The 22,753-nt window shown below is 41.8% G+C and overlaps 1 protein-coding gene across 3 annotated transcripts in view; it reads right to left on the reverse strand.

Moving 5' to 3' along the window:
• CDC14A (cell division cycle 14A) overlaps positions 1-22,753 on the reverse strand; it is a 183,825-nt gene that overhangs the window by 47,035 nt on the left and 114,037 nt on the right. For all 3 annotated transcript variants that reach the window (XM_040232221.1, XM_040232219.1, XM_040232222.1), the window contains 2 exons: positions 17,174-17,404; positions 10,172-10,310 (listed from right to left, as the gene is read on the reverse strand). In XM_040232221.1, the coding sequence (XP_040088155.1) occupies positions 10,172-10,310; positions 17,174-17,404 (370 nt within the window). The remainder of the gene's footprint in view (positions 1-10,171; positions 10,311-17,173; positions 17,405-22,753) is intronic.

The raw sequence follows: 22,753 nt of genomic DNA on the forward strand, positions 1-22,753 counted from the left end.
GGAGTGGGTTCCCATTCCCTCCTCCAGGGGAACTTCCTGACCCAGGACCTGAACTCGCATCTCTTGTGTCTCCTGTATTGGCAGGCAGGTTCATTACTGCCGGGGGCCAGTGTAAGGAACTCCGCCCATGGCAAAGCTCATGAGGAAGGAGGCTTGGCATACGCAAAGGCGTGATCAAGCCTCAGGAAACCCCCTGTTCCCGAGCATCTACCCCCAAACCAGAGTCTGTTTTATGCTCTCACCTACACCTCTGACTTTACGGGGGACTCTCCCCCATAACCGTTTTTCTCGGAGAAGGAGTAAACGTGCAGTTCCAAGGCAATAAAAATTCCTGGGTGTGACAAGAGTGTTTCAGCTTACGGACTCCTCTGAAGGTTATCTAGCCCGACTGTATAGGTTCGTCCGGCCACATGTGATTGTTTACAGCCTCCCAATCTGAGAGGCACGACATGTTTTAGACTTACTAAAGGCAAATTCTTTTGGGGAGTTGGAAATTATTAGTATAGTGGGTTGGTTAGGAATTATATTGGTGAAGGGTTTTTCATTTGTTGTGTCAATAATTGCTGCTAATTCCCTGCTCTGGGTGGGACAAGGATGTCTCAGGTCAAACCTCTCTGCTGACAGACTAGCTTGTGTGACAGGATTATCCATACTCCTGCCACATGATTGTTTACTACCTCTTAACCATAAATAGCACAGAGAGTTTTGGAGTATTTTGAGAGTCTTAATTAGCATACGGCTTTTTCTTCTTGTTGAGTAAATGATTGCCACCAGGCCTCCAAATATCCTTAGGCACCTGGGAATATATTAATCAATGTATTTGGAATATAGAAAAGGAAATATAGTAGTTTTTGATGTTAGCAATACTAGACTTTTTGAGTTAATGGATTTTCTCTTTTGTAATAGATCACTGTGCTTTGTTATAAATCACTGTGTCCTTGCTATGTAAAAATGTAACTTTATCACTATCTTAAGACTAAATAGATCTTGAGGGGAACATTGGTGAAAGGATTTTCATTTGTTGGGCTGATGGTTGCTGCTAAATCTCCATATTCCCTGCCCTTATAATGAATATAACTAGCATATAGGAGAAATAAGTATTAACCTTTAAGCATATAGGATAAATAAGCATTAACCTTTAAGATTAATCACATTAACCTTGGGTTAAATAAATTCCTTTCTTGATTGTAACTCACTACACCCTCACCCTATAGGAATGTAACTTTATTTGGAGGGTGGTGCCTGGTTTAAGAAAAAACACCTTTGGAAAAAATAAGTTTTTGGTTATCAGAAAGAAAGGATCATAAAATCCCTAAGACCTTTTTATGTGAAGCACCTGATTTTGATAAAGGTCAGGACTGCTGACCCCCGCGTGACTCTGTATTCATCCCTATATGTAACAAAAGGTATATAAGCAAACCCCAAAATAAAGAAATCGGATCAGTTTCTGGAAAGACTGATTCCCCCATGTCGCTTCTTTCTTGCTCCCGTTTCTCTGGCTGAATTCCCATCTAGATTAAGCCTCCTTTTCTCCACTAATTCTCCTACTACACTATCCATTTCTAATCTTTCTATATATCTGTAATTAAATATGTATTTTTCCAAAGACGCCGACGCCGTCCCCCCACCTTCGAATCACCCTGGATCCACCAGGGCTGGACCCTGGCATATTACCACTAGTGCCACCAGGGAAGCCCAGTATCTATGATAAAACAGAACAGTCAAATTCTGACTTATGGATCTAAGAATAAAAAAGTTCAACCACAACACTGATTCCTCCAAGATAACTTCATTCAAAGTGGAAGCTCTACTGTGCAAAGATAGAACTCCCTGTAGGGTCCAGATTTAAGCTCTGCATTCTTACTCTCTCGGGAGGAAATTAAAACATGAAAACAACAATACATCATATGGGTGCGTGCGCATATGCTAAGTCGCTTCAGTCATGTCTGACTCTGTGCGACCCTGTGGACTGTAGCCCACCAGGCTCCTCTGTCCATGGAATTCTCCAGGCAAGAACACTGGAGTGGGTTGCCATTTCCTCCTCCACATCACATGAGTACCCACAAGTAAAAGATCTCTGTGAGCTAAAAGTCCCCATGGGAACTGCATGCCTGTCCTGCAAGGACCTCTTCTAATGAATGAAAGTTTTAATGGATCACAACCATTAAAGAAGACAGCAGACTACCACACAGCAAAGATTCAATCAAACATTAAATCATAAAAGCAGCCTGATCCCATCTATATAGGCTCTCTCTGAGAAGGATGAGTTTAGACTTGGCTCAGTAATAAGAGTCATATTTGTGCAGCATTTTAAGAACTTTGAGGATATTTGGTAGAAGACATATTTTGGGTGCAGAATAGTATTTTTAGCTTAAGAACATGAGCTTTTAGTAGAAGAAAAACACTTGATGGTTGTTTTGCAAATAGCTTTACTTATATACTAGAAAAAATTTAAATATAAAATTTTAGACCACAACAAAAAAGATGTCTTCATCTGCCAGTACATAAATTCACCAGCCTACAAGGATGCTAATAAACATCCTTCTTACCACCAGTGACATGAGAGGAAGGTTTCTTCACGGCATAGAAATCAACACCTGGACATATTTTGGTGTTCAAGGACTAGAAGAATGTGAAAAACAGCTTTCATAAAGTCACAGATTTAGAATTAACATTACCTAAAAAGCACTGATTGGAATTTTCACTTCTGAAAGAATACAATCCCTCTAACTTGTTCAGTCATTTTTGACAGGCGAAAACCTATCAGAAAACTTTTTAATTCTCTTCTTTCTTCCTTAATGAATGTGTTACTTATTCATGCTTTTGCGTCATCATTGACATCACGCTCTTCATTTCTCATACCATTAGTCAGACTTCAAAGCTCTTCATCTCTCATATATTAGTCAGTCCTCAAAGCTCGAGATTTATCTCCTTGAAAGGCTCTGGTGCCCATCTCTAACTCTTCAGTCTAACTTGTAGCCCCTTTGACAAGTCCCCATCTGCTGGATTTTAGCAGTCTCCTTTTCAGCCTCTCTGACTCTAATCTCCCTCCATTAAATTCATCTTATACATTGCTGCAGCCCAATCTTCCTTAAACAACATGTCAATCATGGGACTCAGCTACATCAAATATTCCAAAGTAGAAATATGATGAATAAGAGAAGTCTGGAATACACGAGTGCACATTAGGATCTCTGTACCTTACTGTACATATTTACTGACTATCTACACAAACTTACACAATGTGCACAGATGGATTAGTTTCTTGTCTGCACAAAGCTGCTATCACAAATTACCACAAGCTCAGTGGCTCAGAAGAACACACGTTTACTTTCACACAGTTCTGGATGTCAGGAGTCTATCATCAGTTTCACTGTGTATGTCCGTGTGCAAACTCAGTCATGTCCAACTCCCTGAGACCCCATGGGCTACAGCATCCTCTGTCCATGGGATTCTCCAGGCAAGAATAATGGAGTGCATGCCATTTCCTCCTCCAGGGGATCTTCTGGATCCAGGGATCAAACCCTCATCTCTTTTGTCTCCTGCACTGGCAGGCCAGTGGGTTCTTTACCACTTGTGCCACCTTACCTAAAGTCAAATTGTTGGCAGGGTTGGTTCATTCTGCAAACTATGAAGGGAAAATCTGTTTCTTTGTCTTTTTCGGCCACCAGTAGCTGCCCATACTCCATGGTGTATGGTCCCTTCCTCCAGCTTCAATCTAATCTCTGTTTCCATCATCACATAACCTTCTTGTCCAACTCCTCCTGTGTCCCTGTGATTACAGCCAACCTATCAGAATAATCCAGAATAATCTCTTCACCTTGAGATCCTTTAACTGATCACATTTGCAAAGTTCCCACTTATAAGATCAAATGAGGTTTATTCCAGAGATGCAAGGCTCATTCAATATTTTTTTAAAAATGTAATTTACCATATTAACAGGCTAAAGAAGAAAATCACATGATCATATCAATCAATGCAAAAAAAGCATCTGACAAAATTCAACACTCACTCATGATAAGAACTCTCAGAAATATAGAAATAAAGAGGAACTTCCTCAACTTGATAAACCTCCAACTAATATTTCATCACGAATGCCTAAATACTTCCCCCTATCAAATTGGAAACAATTATTCAATTTCTAGGTGGTGCACCAAGGGAAGAAAAAGCAGTAATAGACATAGAGATTGGAAAGGAAACAAAATTCTCCCTATTTGTAGATGACATATATGTCTACACAAAAAATCCCCAGGAATTCACATACGTATTCTCCTTCTCTCTCTCTCTCTTAAATTTCAGGATACAAAATAAATACAGATAGAAAATGAACTGTATTTCTACATATGGGCAATTATTACATGGAATCTGAAATGAAAAAAGGTATCACTGATAATCACTTAAAAAAATTAAATACTTAGGTGTAAATCTAACAAAATAGAACTTATATGATTAAAGCTAAACAATGTTGATGAAAAAAATCAAAGAAGATAAAAATATATGAAGAAATAAATGCTGGGTTTATGGATTGGAAGATTCAACAACAGTAAAGATGTCAATTCTCCCAAAACTGATATAGAGATTTAACACATTTGTATCAAAATTGCATCAAGGTTTTTTTTATAGATAAAGACAAGATTATTCTAAAATTTATATGGAAAAGTAAAGGAACTGGCATTGCTAAGACAGTTTTGTTAAAGAAGGAAAAATGGGAGGAATCATTCTTCTGTTAAGGCTCTCTATATAAGTACAGTATCAACAGAGTACAGTACTGGAGGAAGAATAGACCCATATATCAATGGAACAGAATAAAGAACACATATATCAATGGAACAGAACAGAGAAATAAATATGCCTATCTAATTTTTGAAGACCCTGATGCTGGAAAAGATTGAGGGCAGGAGGAGAAGGGGGGTTACAGAGGATGAAATGGACATGAGTTTGCGCAAGCTCCAGGAGATGGTGCAGGACAGGGAAGCCTGGTGTGCTGCAGTCATGGGATGGCAAACAGGTGGTCATGACTTACAACTGAACAATAAGAAATTTTTCACAGAGATGTAAAAGCCATTTAATGGAGAAAAAGTGACCTTTTCAACAAATGGTGCCAGAACAACTGGAAATCCATGGGCAAAAGACAAAATGAACCTTGACCTAAGTCTCACACCTTACACAAAAATTAACTCAAAATGAGTTGTAAACTTAAGGGGATCTATGACTAATCAAATAGATCTTAGATTTGGTACTAATAGCATGAGCTAAAAAAAGGAAAAAACTAATAAATTGGACTTCATCAAAATTTAACTTTTACTCTGTGAAAGATCCTATTTAGAAGATGAAAGACAAGTTACAGACTGAGAGAAAATATTTGCAAACCATTTATAAGACAAAGGACTAGCACCTAGAACATTAAAGAATTATCAAAACTCAATAATAAGAAAACAAATAAAGAATAGGCAGATTTGAACACATGCTTCACCAAAATATTATAAAGATGGCAAATAAGTATGTGGAAAGTTGTTTGTTATTATTGACGATCACAATTTTAATGCAAACTGAAAAATGATCGATTATTACACACCTATCAGAATGGCTAAAAGAAAATGCTCACAAATGTGAAAAGAAATTCATTGATTCAAACACTGCTGGTGAAAATGCAAAATGATACAGCCAAACTGGAAAACAGTTTGACAAGTTTCTTATAAAAGTAAACAGGTACCATACAGTCCAGTAACTGCACTCTTGGGCACTTAGACAGAAGAAATGAAAACTTATGTTTGAACAAAGCTGTACATGAAAATTTACAGCATCTTTATTCATAATAGCTGAAAACTGGAAACAGTTCAGCTGTCCTTCAATGGGTAAATGGTTAACAAACAGTGGAACATTCCTTCCTTGGAATGCCACTCAGCCACTAAAAAGAACAATTATTGATACATGCAACAATATGGGGGAATCTCCAGAGAATCATACTGAGTGAAAAACACCAAGTCCAAAAGGTTACATGCTCTATGATTCCATATATATAACATTCTTGAGATGACAAAATATATAAAGGAAGAACAGATTGGCAGTTGTCAGGCGTCAAGGAGGGGATGTGGGCAGGAAAGAAGGGAGAGTAGCTATAAAAAGGCAACATGAGGGATTCTTGCAGTGATGGAAATGTTAACTGTATCTATATCTTAACTGTATCAATGTCAATATCCTGATTTTGATTATATTAGAGCTTTGCAAAATGGTAGCACTAAGAGAAAATGGGTAAAAGGTACACAGGAGTTTTCTGTCATTTTTTAAAACTGCATGTTAATGTACAATTATCCCAAAGTAAAATTGTTAATTAAAAAAGTATCTGTATGTGTGTGTGCATATTGTACTCAGATTGCATCACTCCTCTGCTCAAAATCCTCTGCTTTTTCTTAACATAGTGGTTAGGGTGGTGATTTTTTTTTTTAACATTTATTTGTTTGTGTCAAGTATTAGTTGAGGTGTGTGGGCTTAGTTGCTCCACTGGATGTAGGATTGTAGTTCTCCAACCAGGATCAAACCTGCGTCCCCTGCTTTGCAAGCCCAATTCTTTACCAAGGAAGTTCCCCTCTGATGACTGTGCATCTCACCCAAAGAAAAGTCAGACTCCTACAAAGGCCTAGCAGAATGTGTATTCTGACCTCTTTCTCCTGGCCCCATAAGCCAAGGTGGCCTGTGGAACAGTCCAGCTCAGAGGCTCAGCAGCTGTTCCCTTGGAGGGAAACCCTTTTTTGGAGAACATCCACATTTAGTCTCTCACTTCTTTGAGGCCCTTCCTCGAAAGCCTTCAGTGGATCCCACCACTACCACGTTATTTAAAACTGCCTTGTCTGCTTTCTGCTATTCTTCTGTGCTTCATTTTTCTGTATCACGCCGATCATGGTCAGAGAAACTATAATCACTCAGTCTTGTCTGACCCTTTGCGGCCCCATGGACTGCAGCCTGCCAGGCTCCTCTACCCACGGAATTTCACAGGCAAGAATACGGGAGTGGGTTGCCATGCCCTCCTCCCAGATCTCTTCCCCACCCAGGGATGGAACCTGGGTCTCTTGCATCTCCTGCACTGGCAGGTGGGTTCTTTACCACTAGCACCCCCTGGGAAGCCCATATAATTGATATATTTGTTTATTAGCCACACAACAAATCAACTTCCCCCTGCTCCTACCACCGCCTTCTTCTTCCTCCCCTCCCTCTCATTCTTTTTCTTCATCTCCATAGGTCAGAAATTACTCTTTTACTGCAACATCCCAAGTGCAAAGAACACTGCCAAACAGTGGCTTTCAACAATTATCAACAGTTGTTGCAGGAAGGAAGGAATAAAGGAAATGAGGGAAGAAAGGAGGGACCCCTGTAAACTGGGTCAAGGATGACATGGACAGATATGTTAAAGGCCACTGGAAAAAAACTTAAAATAAACAGAAAATTATAACAGTCATGTTCAGGATGGAAAATTATTTTAAAGTTCCATCATTAGGAACTTAGAGAAACTTGTTAAAAGAAAGTAGAATCATAAATGAACGCTTTCCCTCACTTCTAATGACTTATACATGATAGAGGAAGTAAATTTTATCAACTAATACAAGCAACATGAGAAAGGTAAGAGAAAAACTGTTACTGCCATCAAATGTAGCTTAGGAAAAGGCCTGAGGTTGTGTACAGAATGCCTGGAGAAAGGTATGCTCAATAAGCTTTCCCGGCAGGATGTGAGAAACAGGGAATGCACTGAACAGAAGAGTCTGGGCTCCTCACCCTCCAGGGTCCCTGTGGCCCAGCACCTCCCCTTCCCCAGTGGACCACAACACTGCCCTGCAGAGCAGCAGAGATGACCTAAGTACCTCATGCTCCGCTCCTGCCCACCTAAGCAAGTGGCCCAGCAGAGAACCTTCCTCATTCCCTTGGTTACCAGCCCCTATAGACTGCTGGGTAGAACGTCATCAGATGGCTCATACACTCAGGCCTCTACTGATGACCCATCCCTCTCTAAAAACTTTTCAGAACCAAACCCATCATGGCGCACATCCTGGTTTCCCTTTGTCATACCGGACGATCGACCCTTCCAGACCATCCAACACCAAGCAGGCCCTTATTTCTCAGTGACTCTCTCATTCCCACCCCACCCCCTCAAATCTAATAATATTATTTTATACATAGACCCTTTGTAGAAAACAGAGAAGGAAGGAAATGCTTCACAACTTGTTTTACAAAGACAGCATAACCCCGATACCAAAACTTAACTGAAGTATCACAAGAAAAGAAAATCACACATCAATGTCCTTCAAACGTACAGACACAGAAATCTTAATATGCTAAGAAATATTAGCATAACAGATCCAGTCATATGAACAAATAATGGCACAATAATAGAGCACATAATCCTGCTCTACCTCCAAAAGATAGATGCAACTCACATTGTTGTTGTTTAGTCACTAAGTTGTGTCTGACTCTTTGTGACCCTGCGGACTATAGCCTGCCAGGCTCCTCTGTCCATGGGATTTCCCAGGCAAGAATACTGGAGTGGGTTGCCACTTCCTCCCCCGGGGGATCTTCCAAACCCAGAAATCAAACTCGAGTCTCCTGCCTTGGCAGGCGGATTCTTTACCACTGAGCCACTTGGAAACCAAACTTAAAATTGTTTTTTGTGCGCTCCTCACACTAGAAACACTAGCACCCTGGGAGGAAGGGACCCCGCCTGTCACCTTCACTGTTGCATCCTCAGAACCAGGAGCACTGCCCGGTGAGAGCGTGCACCTAACACGTATCTGCTGAATAAGTGAATGTCACTAACGCACTAAACTGTGTCTTCCAAACAATGATTTTAAGAGATGGCCCAAAGATCCTGGTTTAGGAATGTCTTTTGTATTCTAACTGTTAAGGCCATTTATTCAACTTTCGTAAGTAATTAGTATAAGCCCCTGGCAGATACACAGCACCAAGTCCCCTGCTGTAGGCACACATAAGGCAAAACAGTGGAAATCACTGGCAGGGAATCTAACAAAAAGAAAATTCTAAAAGAATACAATTCTTTCATTTGTATTAATATCTCACACGATATTCAACCTAGAAATTGTCTTCTAATGGTCCTGTTCTTGAGTATTCTTCCCTTGCATCTTCATTACACTTCCACCTCATTCTTTTAGGCTAAAGTATAACTGCACATGTTTCAGCATTTATTTTCCTATCACTTTTTCCCTCTGGGATTGGCAACTTAGGTAACTCCTCAGCCAGCTCAAATTCTTTTAACCATTTGAATGCTTGTAGCTTACTTACAGCATATTTCTATGCAATTCATGATCATTCGTTTCTCAGCAACATAAAATGATTTAAATGGGAAAGGAATTATCTGAAAAAGAATGCTATTGCAAATAAATCCATTCTAGAAAAGGAAAAAATGAAATTTCAGTATAAGACACAAATTGGTAATATTCTCGAGTTGGACCTAAATTAGCTCGTGCTAATTTTATCTCCTCATTTTATTAATGGGTAAATTAACGGTAATTTCTGAACTTGTAAAGTAAAGGGAAACTAGAAAGGGGTGTACCCTTACAGGTTAAACTTCTCCTCCTTGCAGGCTGGGGTTTGACAAATAGTTAATGAATGAGTGAACAATTGAAAGGAGGAATTTATAAGTATTCTTCTAAATAACAGTCATAAAGCTAGTGAGTGGTGCAGCCAGGACTAAACCCCAGTTCTCTTCCTTCCCTCCTTGGTTACTCGTAAGCTGCAGCTGCATGAACAGGGCAGTCAGTTGTCAGGGGAGAAGCAATGTCGCTGAAATCACTGACTGACCTTAGTTGTGTGTTTTTTTCTCATTCTGCTTTTAGACGTGCAAACAAAAGAATGAGAAGTGCCAAGTGGGATGATATAAGAAAATTGCACTGTAGCCAGATCACACATAGAAAATGACAGAAAAGAGGTAGGCAGAGATAGCTGTGATTTTCTTCTCACTCTCACCTGATCTAAGAGATATAAAAGGTACAAAGTTAGAATGCATTAGCTGTCAAATCAACAATGTTCCATTAGACTAAGGCTCAGCCTTCTCTAACAATGCAGCCATTTCACAGCCACGGGCTTGACAGGGTCCACAACTGGGCAACAAGAGGCAGAAATAATCAGGGACAAGGACACCATGTAATAATGGAGACAATATACTTACTCTTCCAGGAAGTGTTGCTGGGGTCCTATAATAGAGCCGGGCCGGCAGATTCTGATCCAAGCGATTATTTCTGCATGTGTAAACCTGTAGTGTTTCATGACATAACAGGCTATCAAGGTCCCTGTTCTTCCAAGACCAGCTGTAGGAGAGGGGAAAAGAACAAGAAATACAAAATTCAGCAAATACATCCACAAACATACTGAAATCATACCATGTCCAGAAATTGCTGTGGTTTGAAATACAATGCAAGATGTTTAAACCCAGGTAATAATGTAATGCTTTTTACATGATCAAGGGCTAAGTAATAATTCTAACTCAAGAAAAAACACAGATCATATGATCAAAATAAACATATGGAAATATAAATATATATATATAAAAGAGCAAGAGTCTTGAAAATTATGGACAGCTCCACTCCCAAGGACCTTTGAGAACGACTGCCTTTGTGAATATTGTTAAGGCAATGCTGGTTCCAGACGAACACTTGCAAAATATCAGCTGTCAGGTGTGACTCCAGGCTGCCACTCCTTAGTTCCAGTCCAGGCTGAGATGAACCTTCAGTTAACAGTTTGTGTGTATGTGATGCTGAGTCAGTAAGTGTAACTGATTGTATTATCATGGTCATTTTTTAAACCTATTTAAATGGTGAGGTTTTTTAAAACTTATTGTAGAATAAGAAATTCTTCCAATAGAACAATACCATAAGCATCATCTGACCTCCTCAGCTGCCTAGCCCAGGACTGTTTCAATACTATTTCCGTTAGGTTGTCCTAACTTCTATGTAACTCTTTCAGAGACCAGGGTTTCATTATTTCCTCAGCCAACACGCACTGATGGAGCAGCTACTACCGGCCAGGTGCTGTGCTAGAAGCTGGGGTTAAGGTGATGGATAAAACACGCATCGTCACCGCCCTTGTGAGAGCACGCAGCCCAGTGAGAAAGAACCAAGCCAACAGAAGTGCTCAAGTTTCATTTCCTGAGGCTCTGGCATTTTTCAAACACTTTTGTATCAGGATATTTTCCTGATGTCAAACCCAATTTCTGTTATGTAGGAGAAATCAATACAATTAGAAATGATTGTCAAAGAAGTACTGGTTACTATCATGATCAAAACATTCTTCAAAGTGTTTTCACAAATTGTGCTATTTGTTTCCTCTCTCCAGAGCAATAAAAGTGATAGGACTTTGCATTTAAACAATTCTTTTAAATCTACACTGGCTTCCCCCTTCCCCAAAACACTCAAAAATTTGATCAAACTATAAAGTCTTCAAATACGGTGACTGCTGTTCATACACCAGAACTGAGGCCCAAGATACTAATCAATTCACTCATATTAGCATAACAAATGACTATGGAATTTGGGACTAAAATTCCCTGGGGATCCTGCTATCTATCGTCCCAGAGTTCTTTCCACTTTGGGCTCATCTGCTCAGTCACTCCATTCAACAAATACTAAGAACGCTGAGTATGAGACACCGTGACTGATGCTGGGGCCAGAACCATGAAGACAAGCAGGATGCCTGCTCTCTTGAGATATACAGCACTGAGCTTATTTACAAGCATTTTCTAAATCTTTCCATATCTGGCTTCTTGGAGTTAAACTCAGCACTATAAACTGTTATTTAAGTAACACTTATGAGTAAGGCACTACGCTGAGTTGTTTTTCCACTACTTAATCTCTTGCTATCATATACTCTTTTGCTTATAGAATGACAGAGTGGCTCTTTGTTTTCAAATATTTGATTCAGCTGGTCAAATGTTTATTGACTGATCGTCTACCAGCAACCCAGGTCAGGGCTTTGCTCAGAGGTTAAGAAGATAAGCAAGTAGAGGATGTAATTTTTGACCACAATACTTTATCAAATAGTTGTAGAAACAAGAATAACCAACAAGCGAAGACATTAGGTTTAAACTGAAGCTAGGCTCTCAGAGAAAGGGACTGTGTGAGTTGTTGGTGTCTTCAAAGAATGTGTCATTGATGACAAGGACTTCAGCTGACTCTAAAGAATCGGAAGGTTGCAGACAATTTCAGCACAGGGTCCAATGAGTGAAAGCCAGATGGCCTGGAGAATGTGTCAGTGTGTGTTGAGTGGAAAATAAGGTCAGATGGGTATAGAGGGGCCAGATTAAGGGGCACCTCTGACTCAAGTGGAGGAGCCTATACTTAGGCAAAGCAGGTTATCAACTGTGGGCTGAAGACACCAAGGACTGCTGAGTTATTTGGGATTCTCCAGATTCAGATGCACAGTGCTCCATCTGCACACTGATTAGGTCACACTTTGTGCATATATGTACTATTATTCCTCAAATATATGTAGATGAGGCTCTAATGAGCAAAATTTAGCTCATTTAGGAATTCATGATATTATCAACAACTATTAATAATAAACATACAGCCATTATCCTATAAATATCTGATTTTTCCTTTAGCCAACAAAAAGCCCTAAATAAAGCCACCATATATTTGGGGACAAAGAAATTGACATGATAAAAGCAGCTGGGTGAGGCAGTAGCATCCCTACGGGATGGGAAAGGTCAGAGATGGAAGCCAGAGAGAGGAGCAGGAAGGCTGGGGCAGGAGGAAGGCTGGCTGTCAGGCAGAGGCAGGGAGAGACAGTGAGTGGTAACAAGGAAGAGCTGAGTTAGAAAGACATTTTGATTGGGTCACAGGGAAGGTGAAATGCAACTGATACTTTTAGCCTGGAAAACTGGTATAATGTCATCCATGAAACCATGCAGTTAGAAAAGGAAATAGGAAAAAGTTGGCGGCTTTACATGTTTCAGAATCTCGCCACCGCTAAAGGAGGAGTCCTTCTGTAGCTTTTCCTATCATTTTTCAAATAATAAAGACAATCTTCTCTAATCTCCTCAGCATTTGGAAATACACAATTTTTCAGCAAAAAAAAAAAAAAAATCATGTCATCTAATGGTGTAACACACACCATTATTTAAGTTCCACTAAGAAAAAATTAAACTATGATATGCAATCATTTTAAGATCCATCCTAGTCTCAAAAATGTGAAAATGTAAAAAGGTATGTCTCTAAATCAGTGTTTTTCAATCTTTGCCCAGCCAAGAGCCTCTTTAGGCAATTTTTCTCCTGATTGTTCCCCATGAAATTTTACTGTCACAGACAGATCGCATATTTCTATATGTACGGTGTATAAATCTGTTCTTTGCATAGAAAAGTAAAATGTTTGTTTACCACCCCAAAACAAATTTTTCTCCCTTGAGGGTAGTATCACCTGAGGTTGAGGATACATATCAAAAATGCAATGAAATTACAATCAAGCTCAAGTTTATGGATGCCTGGCATTCCCTTCCCATTAACTCTTCTAAAAATTATGTTTACACTATTTTATTAGATAAGGTTTGTGTGTGTGTGTGTGTGTGTGTGTGTCCTGTTTTCATCTGAAGTATAATTTTGCCCCCAAACATCAACATTCTTTAGAAGAGAGCAAAGCTTAATCGTGGTCTCAGTAGGACTCTCTTCATTTACTATAAGAGTTATTGGCTTTCATGTTTGTGCCCAGAGTAAATATTTTAGGTTTCTGCAGAGTTGTTAAGTCCTCAGACATCTGACAAGACTACTATACAGGTAATCATTTTGATAGAATACAGCTGGACAGCCTGAGGCAGGAAGCCCAGTCGGTTTCCAGGACACTCCTTTTCAAATCACCAATCTGGGTCTCAGCCTGGGGAGAGGATGGCCTTCTCTACAAGGTAACACTGTCTCCCCCTGCATCCCTCCCATACAGGAGGCTACCTGCTCCCTTGGTTAGGCTCTTCATCACACAAACTCACAACCTAAAAGAAAAGGGTGGCACAGAAATTTTTCAAATTTCTCTAAAAGTTGCTTCCCCCTTTTAAAGAGTCTATAATTTAGATCTATAAAAAGAACCTACTTAGCACTCAATAGTCAGGAGCTCTTACCACAACCCAGCAGAATAGGAACAGTTCACTAAGTTTCTATAAAAACTTTAACAAATTTTTTAAAGCATTCATAATTAAAGGGCTCCCTGGCACAGGGAGAGAAGATGTTGAAAAGTCTTCTATTCATACCAAGTTAAACGCTGACTGCCTTACAGTTTCAGGCATTTTCTGAAACCCCTACTGATCATCAAAAATCACATAGTGGAACATCACAATGTTGCCACTGTTTAATGATTATCTGTGCTGGAAAACTTCACAAAATCACGGCCATTCGTTTTCTCAACCAGAAGGCAAGCTGCAGATACTGAATCGTTATGAGATTTTGCACATTCCCAGAAAATTAGTTTCCAATTTATCTCTATTTTTAGTACTTTACATTGAGGCATGAAATAGTCATTCTCTTTTCAGCAGCTACCAAAGTTCATTTGACATCAGATAAGTCTCTCTCCCTCCTCCTTAGAATTCAATTAAAATGCTCTATGCTGTTTTAATTCCCAGGAAATTAAACTGACTTAATTAGGGCAGATGTCAAAATAATTAACAGGCCTATAGTAGCTAAGTATGCTATTAAAAGCATTACAGCTGTAATTAAATCAAAGGTGTAATCCTTGCAAAAGAATCCTACATGTGTGTACAAGTGGAAGCAAATGAAATAACTCTCAAAAAAATGTCACCACCTGTAAATGTGACCTTCGTATACAAGAACTGACTTCATTGCTAAAGGATCTGATTAAAATATTTTTTTAAAAACCCTGCAGTATAAAATGTATGTATTTCTTAAAATATTCCTTACAAGGTCGACAATTACAGCTCAAGGATATAATAAAGAGAATATCTGTAAAAAGAATGTTTAACAGCAGAGCGTCTTATTTTCCCAACGTTTGTTAGGTGAGGAATAACATCAAGAGATATGCTGAGTTTTAATGAAAGCTTTGCATTTCCCCTCCCCTGAATCTGTCAATCCAAGACATGACATAGCTCAGCTGGTAAATCATCTGCCTGCAGTGCACGAGACCTGGGTTCGATTCCTGGGTCGGGAAGATCCCCTGGAGAAGGAAATGGCAACCCACTCCAGTATTCTTGCCTAGAGAATCCCATGGACAGAGGAGCCTGGCAGGCTACAGTCCATGGGATCGCAAGAGTCGGACACGACTTAGCGACTAAACCACCAAGACATGACAGGCAGAGAAACTACATGCCTTGGCAACCAAACAACTAACTGATTAGGAAATAAGGACAAATTAATCCCATAAGAAATACGGCTTTTTATGACACAAAAGCTTTGAAAGAGATCATGTGAATAGCTCCTACTAAACGTCAGCAACTGCCATATTCTCATTAGCTTTCGAGTTCCACCGACCCTTGACCTTCAGTGGTCTCCTGGTATCTGCGAGGGGCTAGTTCTGGAATCCCCGTGCATTCTAAAATGTGCGGACGCTCAAGTCCCTTCCAGGCACACTGGCGGTTGCGCACCCTGCGCATACTAAAGCTGGCCAACGGCATGAGAAATGCAGGCTTTTCCTTGGGCCTAGGCAATCTTTAACAAAATGAGACAGAGGCAGAGCCAGGAGAACAGGGATCACACGGGGGAAAGCCAGAGCACCGCCAGGCCGCCGTGACCTGGGCAGAACGGAATGCACCAGTCTAGAGACACCTTCTTAGCACATCCACTCTCCCACTCCCCCACCACCCGGGGGACAGAAGTCCAGCCAGTCGGGGCCCCCATCCTGCTGAGAAACGCGGAGGCGAGGAAGGGGTTTCTGTTCTCCTGGACGAAGCCTGACCCAACCGAGGAGCCCGCAGCTGAACCAGGGGCCACATGCAGCTGTTTCCATCGCCCAGCCTCTCGCAAAATGCAGCTTTCAGTTGCTGCTCACATTTTCAGCAAAGTACCTCCACCTACTCAACTCTTAAACACAGAAACAAGGGCCTACAAAACGGCATTTTAATTTCTGTCAGAACCAAGGCCATGCTCGACTGAGTAAGTCAGTTACAGCAGCACTAGGCACAGGAAAAGAACAGGACAATCCCCAACACCTACTAGACAATTTGCATAAAACGCCCCAGAAACCGGGTTCTCAGACGAAACCCCGGAGAACAGCACCACCCAGCGGCAGCACGAAAAGCCGCATGTGAGCAACGAGAGGCTCCGCCTGCGATGGCCGAAGCAGTTTCTTCTCGCTGAAACCAAAGACCCCAGTAAAATACCTTCCACCATGCTGGAAAATCTACAATGCGAGCCTCCTCAAAGCCCAACAACTAGGCTTAAAGCAAAGGTTATTTCATATTTTCTGAGTAGCTGACACATGGTTGCCAGGTAAAATACAGAATATATGTTTGGTGCGATATTTGAGACATGCTAAAAAAAAAAGTACTCGCTGTTTATCTAAAACTCAAACTTAACTGGGCATCTTGTATTTTTACTTGCAAATCTGGCGACTCCTGTCCCAAAGTATCCTCTCCTGGAGGCCAGAGATGCATTTACACAAGTCTTTCAGTCATTAGAGGCAGTAACATACCTGTGGCAAGGAAGCTAGCAATGAGCCAGGTACACTACCGCTCCCTAGCAATGGGCAGGAAGACATTCGGTTCCGTGATGCTAAAGACTAATGGGGGGAGGGATGCTGTGTGCTTAGTCGCTCAGTCGTATCCGACTCTGCAACCCATGTACTGTAGGCCGCCAGGCTCCTCTGTCCATGGAGTTTCTCCAGGCAAGAATACTGGAGTGGGTTGCCATGCCCTCCTCCAGGGGATCTTCCCAATCCAGGGATTGAACCCAGGTGTTTGGCATTGCAGGCGGATTCTTTACCATCTGAGCCACCAGGGAAGCCCAAGAATGCTGGAGTGGGTACCCTATCCCTTCCCCAGGGGTTCTTCCCAACCCAGGAATCGAACTGGGGTCTCCTGTTACCAGCTGAGCTGGGGCGGGGGCGGGGGGGCGAGGGGGGAGTCCAGTGTTCTGAAACCAAATCCATTTCTTTCCTAAGAAGCTAACTGGTTTTGTTTCGCCTATTGTGCTGCGTTGGTCTCACCCCCTTCCAGTGCCCACCAAGGCCTCCTTGCTCGCACCTTTGCAGTGGACGGCGATCGCCCCCTCGGTGTTCTCACAGATATTCAGGAACCTCCGCACGATGTTGTCGCTGGGAGTGCTGCCGTCGATGAAGAAGAGGTCATAGTGCTCGAAGCCAGCATCTGTGAAGCGTTTTGCCTCGTAGATCTTTTTGTTCAGCCTCACGACCGCCGTCACGTTATGCTTTTTGAAATAAGGAAAGTAGGCTTCGGGGGCGTGAAGAGGATAACCTAAAGGGAAGCAGGAGGTGTAAACAAAAGGCACGTATGTTGTCTCATGTAACCCAGGAACACGAAAACCCTTCAAGATAGAGATCAGTCTCAACAGAGCTTAGGAAGAAAGTGCATTTCAGAAGAGGCTGGGGGCTCTGACTACTGCAAGCCTTACCTAGCGGCCCCAGGGCTTAAAGGGACTCATTTCTCAGCACACTGATTACCACAGCTGTGACCCATTCAGGGCACACCAAGTGAGATGACCTCACTCAGGACTCGTTCACCACTCAGGACTCCAAGCGTGGTGGGCAGCAGCAGCCAGCAAGGCGACCCAGCATTTTCTGCACCGTGTGCTTGGTTGTATTTCCTGCTGTCTCGGACCTCAAATATGCTGGTTGTTTCCTATTTTCTCTTAATTGCAAGGCAACAAGAGGCTTGGGTGTACATGTAACATTTCCCAAACTACCTTTCCCACTGGTTTTCTGTCAGTTTGAAAAATGGGAGGCACTAAAATACAGCCGGAACAACTGGAGGCCAGAGGAAGAAGAGACACCTTTTGTTTTCCTGCCAGCATGGCTTCTGCAGAAGAGAGGAAGCCCCAGGTTAGTTTGGCACTCCCAGCGCCAGCCGAGCCTCATGGTCCCCACTCCTCAGGCCCCAAGTGCCAGTCCCAGCCCTTCAGAGCTCCCAGGTTGCTGGTCTCACATTTTCCTTTCTGTTCCCTTAACCCTGGCCTTAAAAGGCAAAAACTATTTCTTCCTTAATATGCTGGGTTTTTGGTTTTTTTTTTCAGAGTTGCCCTTTTACTTTTTAACTTTCTTTCTAGCAAATCCCTTGGGGTTCCCTGGTGGCTCGGAAGGTAAAGAATCTATCTGCAAAGCTGGAGACCCGAGTTTCATCCCTAGATTGGGAAGAACCCCTGGAAGTTTCTGTTCAGTCATGTCCGACTCTTTGCAATCCCGTGGACTGCAGCATGCCAGGCTTCCCTGTCCTTCATCATCTCCTGGAGCCTGCTCAAACTCATGTCCATTGAGTCGGGATGCCATCCAACCATCTCATCCTCTGTCGTCCCCTTCTCCTCCTGCCCTCAATCCTTCCCAGCATCAGGGTCTTTTCTAATGAGGCAGCTGGTCCCATCTGGTAGCCAAAGTACTGGAGTTTCAGCTTCACCATCACTCCTTCCAATGAATATTCAGGATTGATTTCCTTTAGGACTGACTGATTTGATCTCCTTGCAGTCCAAAGGACTCTCAAGAGTCTTCTCCAACACCACAGTTCAAAAGCATCATTCTTCAGTGCTCAGCCTTCTTTATGGTCCAACTCTCACATTCATACATTACTAATGGAAAAACCATAAGTTTGACTATTCGGACCTTTGTCAGCAAAGCAATGTCTCTGTTTTTTAGTTTGCTGTCTAGGTTTGTGATAGCTTTTCTTCCAAGGAGGAAACATCTTTTAATTTCATCTCACCATCTGCAGTGATTTTGGAGTCCAAGAAAATAAAGTCTGTCACTGTTCCCATTGCTTCCCCATCTATTTGCTATGAAGTGATGGGACTGGATGCCATGATTTTTGTTTTTTGAATGTTGAGATTCCAGCCAGCTTTTTCACTCTCCTCCTTCACCTTCATCAAGAGGCTCTTTAGTTTCTCTTCAGTTTTTGCCATAAGGGTGGTGTCATCTGCATATCTGAGGTTATTGATATTTCTCCCTGCAATCTTGATTCCAGCTTGTGCTTCATCCAGCCCAGAATTTCACATAATGTACTCTGCATATAAGTTAAATAAGCAGAGTGACAATATATAGCCATGATGTACTTCTTTCCCAATTTAGAACCAGTTCACTGTTCCATGTTCACTTCTAATTGTTGCTTCTTGACCTGCATACAGATTTCTCAGGAGACAGGTAAGGTGGTCTTCTTTAAGAATTTTCCACAACTTTTTGTGATCCACACAGTCAAAAGCTTTAGCGTAGTCAATGAAGCAGAAATAGAAGTTTTTCTGGAATTCTCTTGCTTTTTCTATGATCCAATGCATGTTGGCAATTTGATTTCTGGTTCCTCTGCCTTTTCTAAATCCAGCTTGAACATCTGAAAGTTCTTGATTCACATACTGTTGAAGCCTAGGCTTGTAGAATTTTGAGCATTTCTTTGCTAGCCTATGAAATGAGTGCAATTGTGTGGTAGTTGCCCCTGGAAGAGGAAATGGCAGCCCACTTCAGTATATTTGCCTGGAGAATTTTTTGGACTGAGGAGCTTGGAGGGCTATAGTCCATGTGATTGCAGAGTTGGACACAACTGAGCAACTAACACTTTCAGTTTCTAGCAAATACCTTCTATTGCATCCGTTCCTTCTATTTGAAATAAAGTGGTTTCCAGTCCTGCCTGGATCCTGCTGAGATATGATCTTCCTTAGATCCTCCTCATTTCCTAAACCTCATTTTCCAGCCTTCCATTGGAGGCTATGAGCTCCCAGCATAATTCCAATATGCCTTTTTGGTTTAACTTACCAGAGTTCTGCTTCCTGCAATCAAGAGCCCTAACTGGTACACTTGGCCAAGGTCGCACAAGGGATAGAGGCAGAACTGGCAGATGGGCCTAACACGGCCCAAACACATGATTTTAACAAACCATGCTACTTTGGCGCAAACAAATAATACAGAGTTTATTTAAAATCGTCTGTATAGAAACAGTGACTTATACACATTTAGAGAAAACAGATGCTTTTCAACTTAGAAAAAAAAAAAAAACAGATCTGTTTCCCTAGTTGGTTTGTGTGCTCAAATCATTTCCCAGCCTAAAGGGAGAAATAACAAGAGCTCTTCTATTGTGTAAGGAATGGGAAGGAGAGGGTTCATGAATTCATGGCATGGGAACCTTCCCATGGTATGCTGGGCTGACAAGGGCTTCTGACCCTGGCTTCCTAGCACACTTGGCACCTCCATGATAGCACCTGTCATGAAGTGTGCTAATGGTTCTTTGGTACTGTCCCTGCCCTCCTCCGCAGAAGGCACTGGCACCCCACTCCAGTCCTCTTGCCTGGAAAATCCCATGGACGGAGGAGCCTGGTAGGCTGCAGTCCATAGAGTCGCTAAGAGTCGGACACGACTGAGCAACTTCACTTTCACTTTTCACTTTCATGCATTGGAGAAGGAAATGGAAACCCACTCCGGTGTTCTTGCCTGGAGAATCCCAGGGATGGAGGAGCCTGGTGGGCTGCCATCTTTGGGGTCGCACAGAGTCACACATGACTGAAGTGACTTAGCAGCAGCAGCAGCTCCCCTCCTCCACCAAAGCTGTGAGAGCTTCTCTTTTCATATATGAATTTCCATCATAAGTAAACAGCATTACAGATAATATACCTAAATCTACTATCAGTAGAAACTATGTATATCTTTTGAGAGAAGAACACTGAACAGGTATCCAGATTTGGCAATAGGGCATTGAAAAAAATAACAATAATGGTAATAATCATTATTACCTAACATATATTGAGCACTTCTATATGCCAGTCCCTAAGCTAAGTGTTTCATGTATATCATCTCAATAAACCTTACTCAGTTACCAATGCCTGGAAAAGTTAACTGACTCATGTACACACTGCTGGGAAGAGACAGAGGCAGCATTTGAACACTAGCAGTCAGGTTCCCAAATGAAAGCTTTCAGTTTACCTTCGATAATAGGAATAAATGGGCTTCCCTGACAGCTCAGCAGTAAAGAATCTGCTTGCCATGGCAGGAGCTTTTGGGTTTGATCCCTGGGTCGGGAAGATCCCCTTGAGAAGAAAATGGCAACCCACTCCAGTATTCTTGCCTGGGAAATCCCATGGACAGAAGAGTCTGGTGGGCTATGGCCCATGGGGTCACAAAAGAGTTGGACACAACTTAGTGACAGAACAACAGTCAGATTCCAGGGCCTGTGCTGAGGCTGATTTCAGGCAAAACCCAACTCCATTCTATGTTAGAAAAAGGGACGTTATATGAACATGAAGGGCTGCACTTATTACAGTCAGTGAGCATATATCTTAAAAATCCTCAAAAAGTGTTTCAAACAAGTTATAACCAACAATGGCAATATCCTCTGACTTCTAAACAACTGTTTGTGGGTGTTTTAACTGTGTTCAGATGCTTCTGATAGGGGACTGGTTTTAGCAATGTGGAGTGTGAGCTGATGGACCATTCAAACAAACCTCCTCCATCTGGCCGCTAGATGGAGCCCTGGCATCATAAAGCTCAAGCATAGCCCTGGCGCTGACCAAGATTTTCAGAAAGAGGGATTGTAAAAATGCATCTCTTCCCAGCCCCTCATTTTTAAGTTAGGAAACTTCAGAACAGTGAGGTCAAATGATCAATCTACCCATTCTTTATTAAAAGTTAAAACGGCAATACAGGCAGGCAAATTGGAAAGCAATAAAATATGTTTATTAGGTTCTCTAATGATAACACTATAATCAGAGTATCTGCTCTCTAATGACACCTGTTAATGTGCCCAACACTGCGCAAGACACTTCCTAAACAATCTCTGTTGTGTGTGTGCTCAGTTGCTCAGTCATGCTCGATTGTGACCCCCATGGACTGTGGCTCGCCAGGCTCCTCTGTCCAGGGGATTTCCCAGGCAAGAATATTGGAGTAGCTTGCCATTTCCTCCTCCAGGGGATCTTACCCTCTCAGGGATCCAACCCACATCTCTTGTGTCTCCTGCACCAGCAGGCAGATTTTTTTTTTACCACTGAGGATATCTGTAATCCTCACCAAATGCCTACAGAGTGTATCCCACTTTCCCCCTTTTGACACTGAGAGAAGTTGAGGAACTGGTATAAGTTAACACAGCCAGTTAACTGATGCAATGGACATGAACTTGGGCAAACTTTGCGAGATGGTGAAGGACAGAGAGGCCTGGTGAGCTGCTGGGGTCGTAGAGTCGGATATGACCAAGCGACTGAACGAGAACAACCATACAGCCAGTTGGGGGCAGAGCCAGGCTTCAACCAGCTCAGGCTCTACATCTTGAGCTTCTCTCCCTAAATGAGCCAGCTGACACTTCAAATTGTTGGGATTCTCTGTTCCAAGCTGTCTTTCTCTGTGCTTTTTACTTTCTTTTTAAGGTGGAAATGAGAAGGACATTGCCACCTGAGAATTTGGGGGATTTTTTTTTGCAAAAATGTGAAATCGAATTTGTCCCACTGCTATATTAGTCGAGTTTATTAACCCCAAAGGGGGTAGGGTTCCTCCTTCCCAACTCGTCAAAAAAAATGTGAACAAAGATGGCTGAAAGGAATTCCTAGTTAGTCTCTGCTGACACAACACACACTTAAGACTGTTATAATGCTTTCTGCCAGGTCCCAAGATTTTAGGGCTTCCTTTTACTACA

The sequence above is a fragment of the Oryx dammah genome, unplaced genomic scaffold (genome assembly GCF_014754425.2).
Source record: "Oryx dammah isolate SB20612 unplaced genomic scaffold, SCBI_Odam_1.1 HiC_scaffold_28, whole genome shotgun sequence".
In the NCBI taxonomy this organism is placed as follows: domain Eukaryota; kingdom Metazoa; phylum Chordata; class Mammalia; order Artiodactyla; family Bovidae; genus Oryx; species Oryx dammah.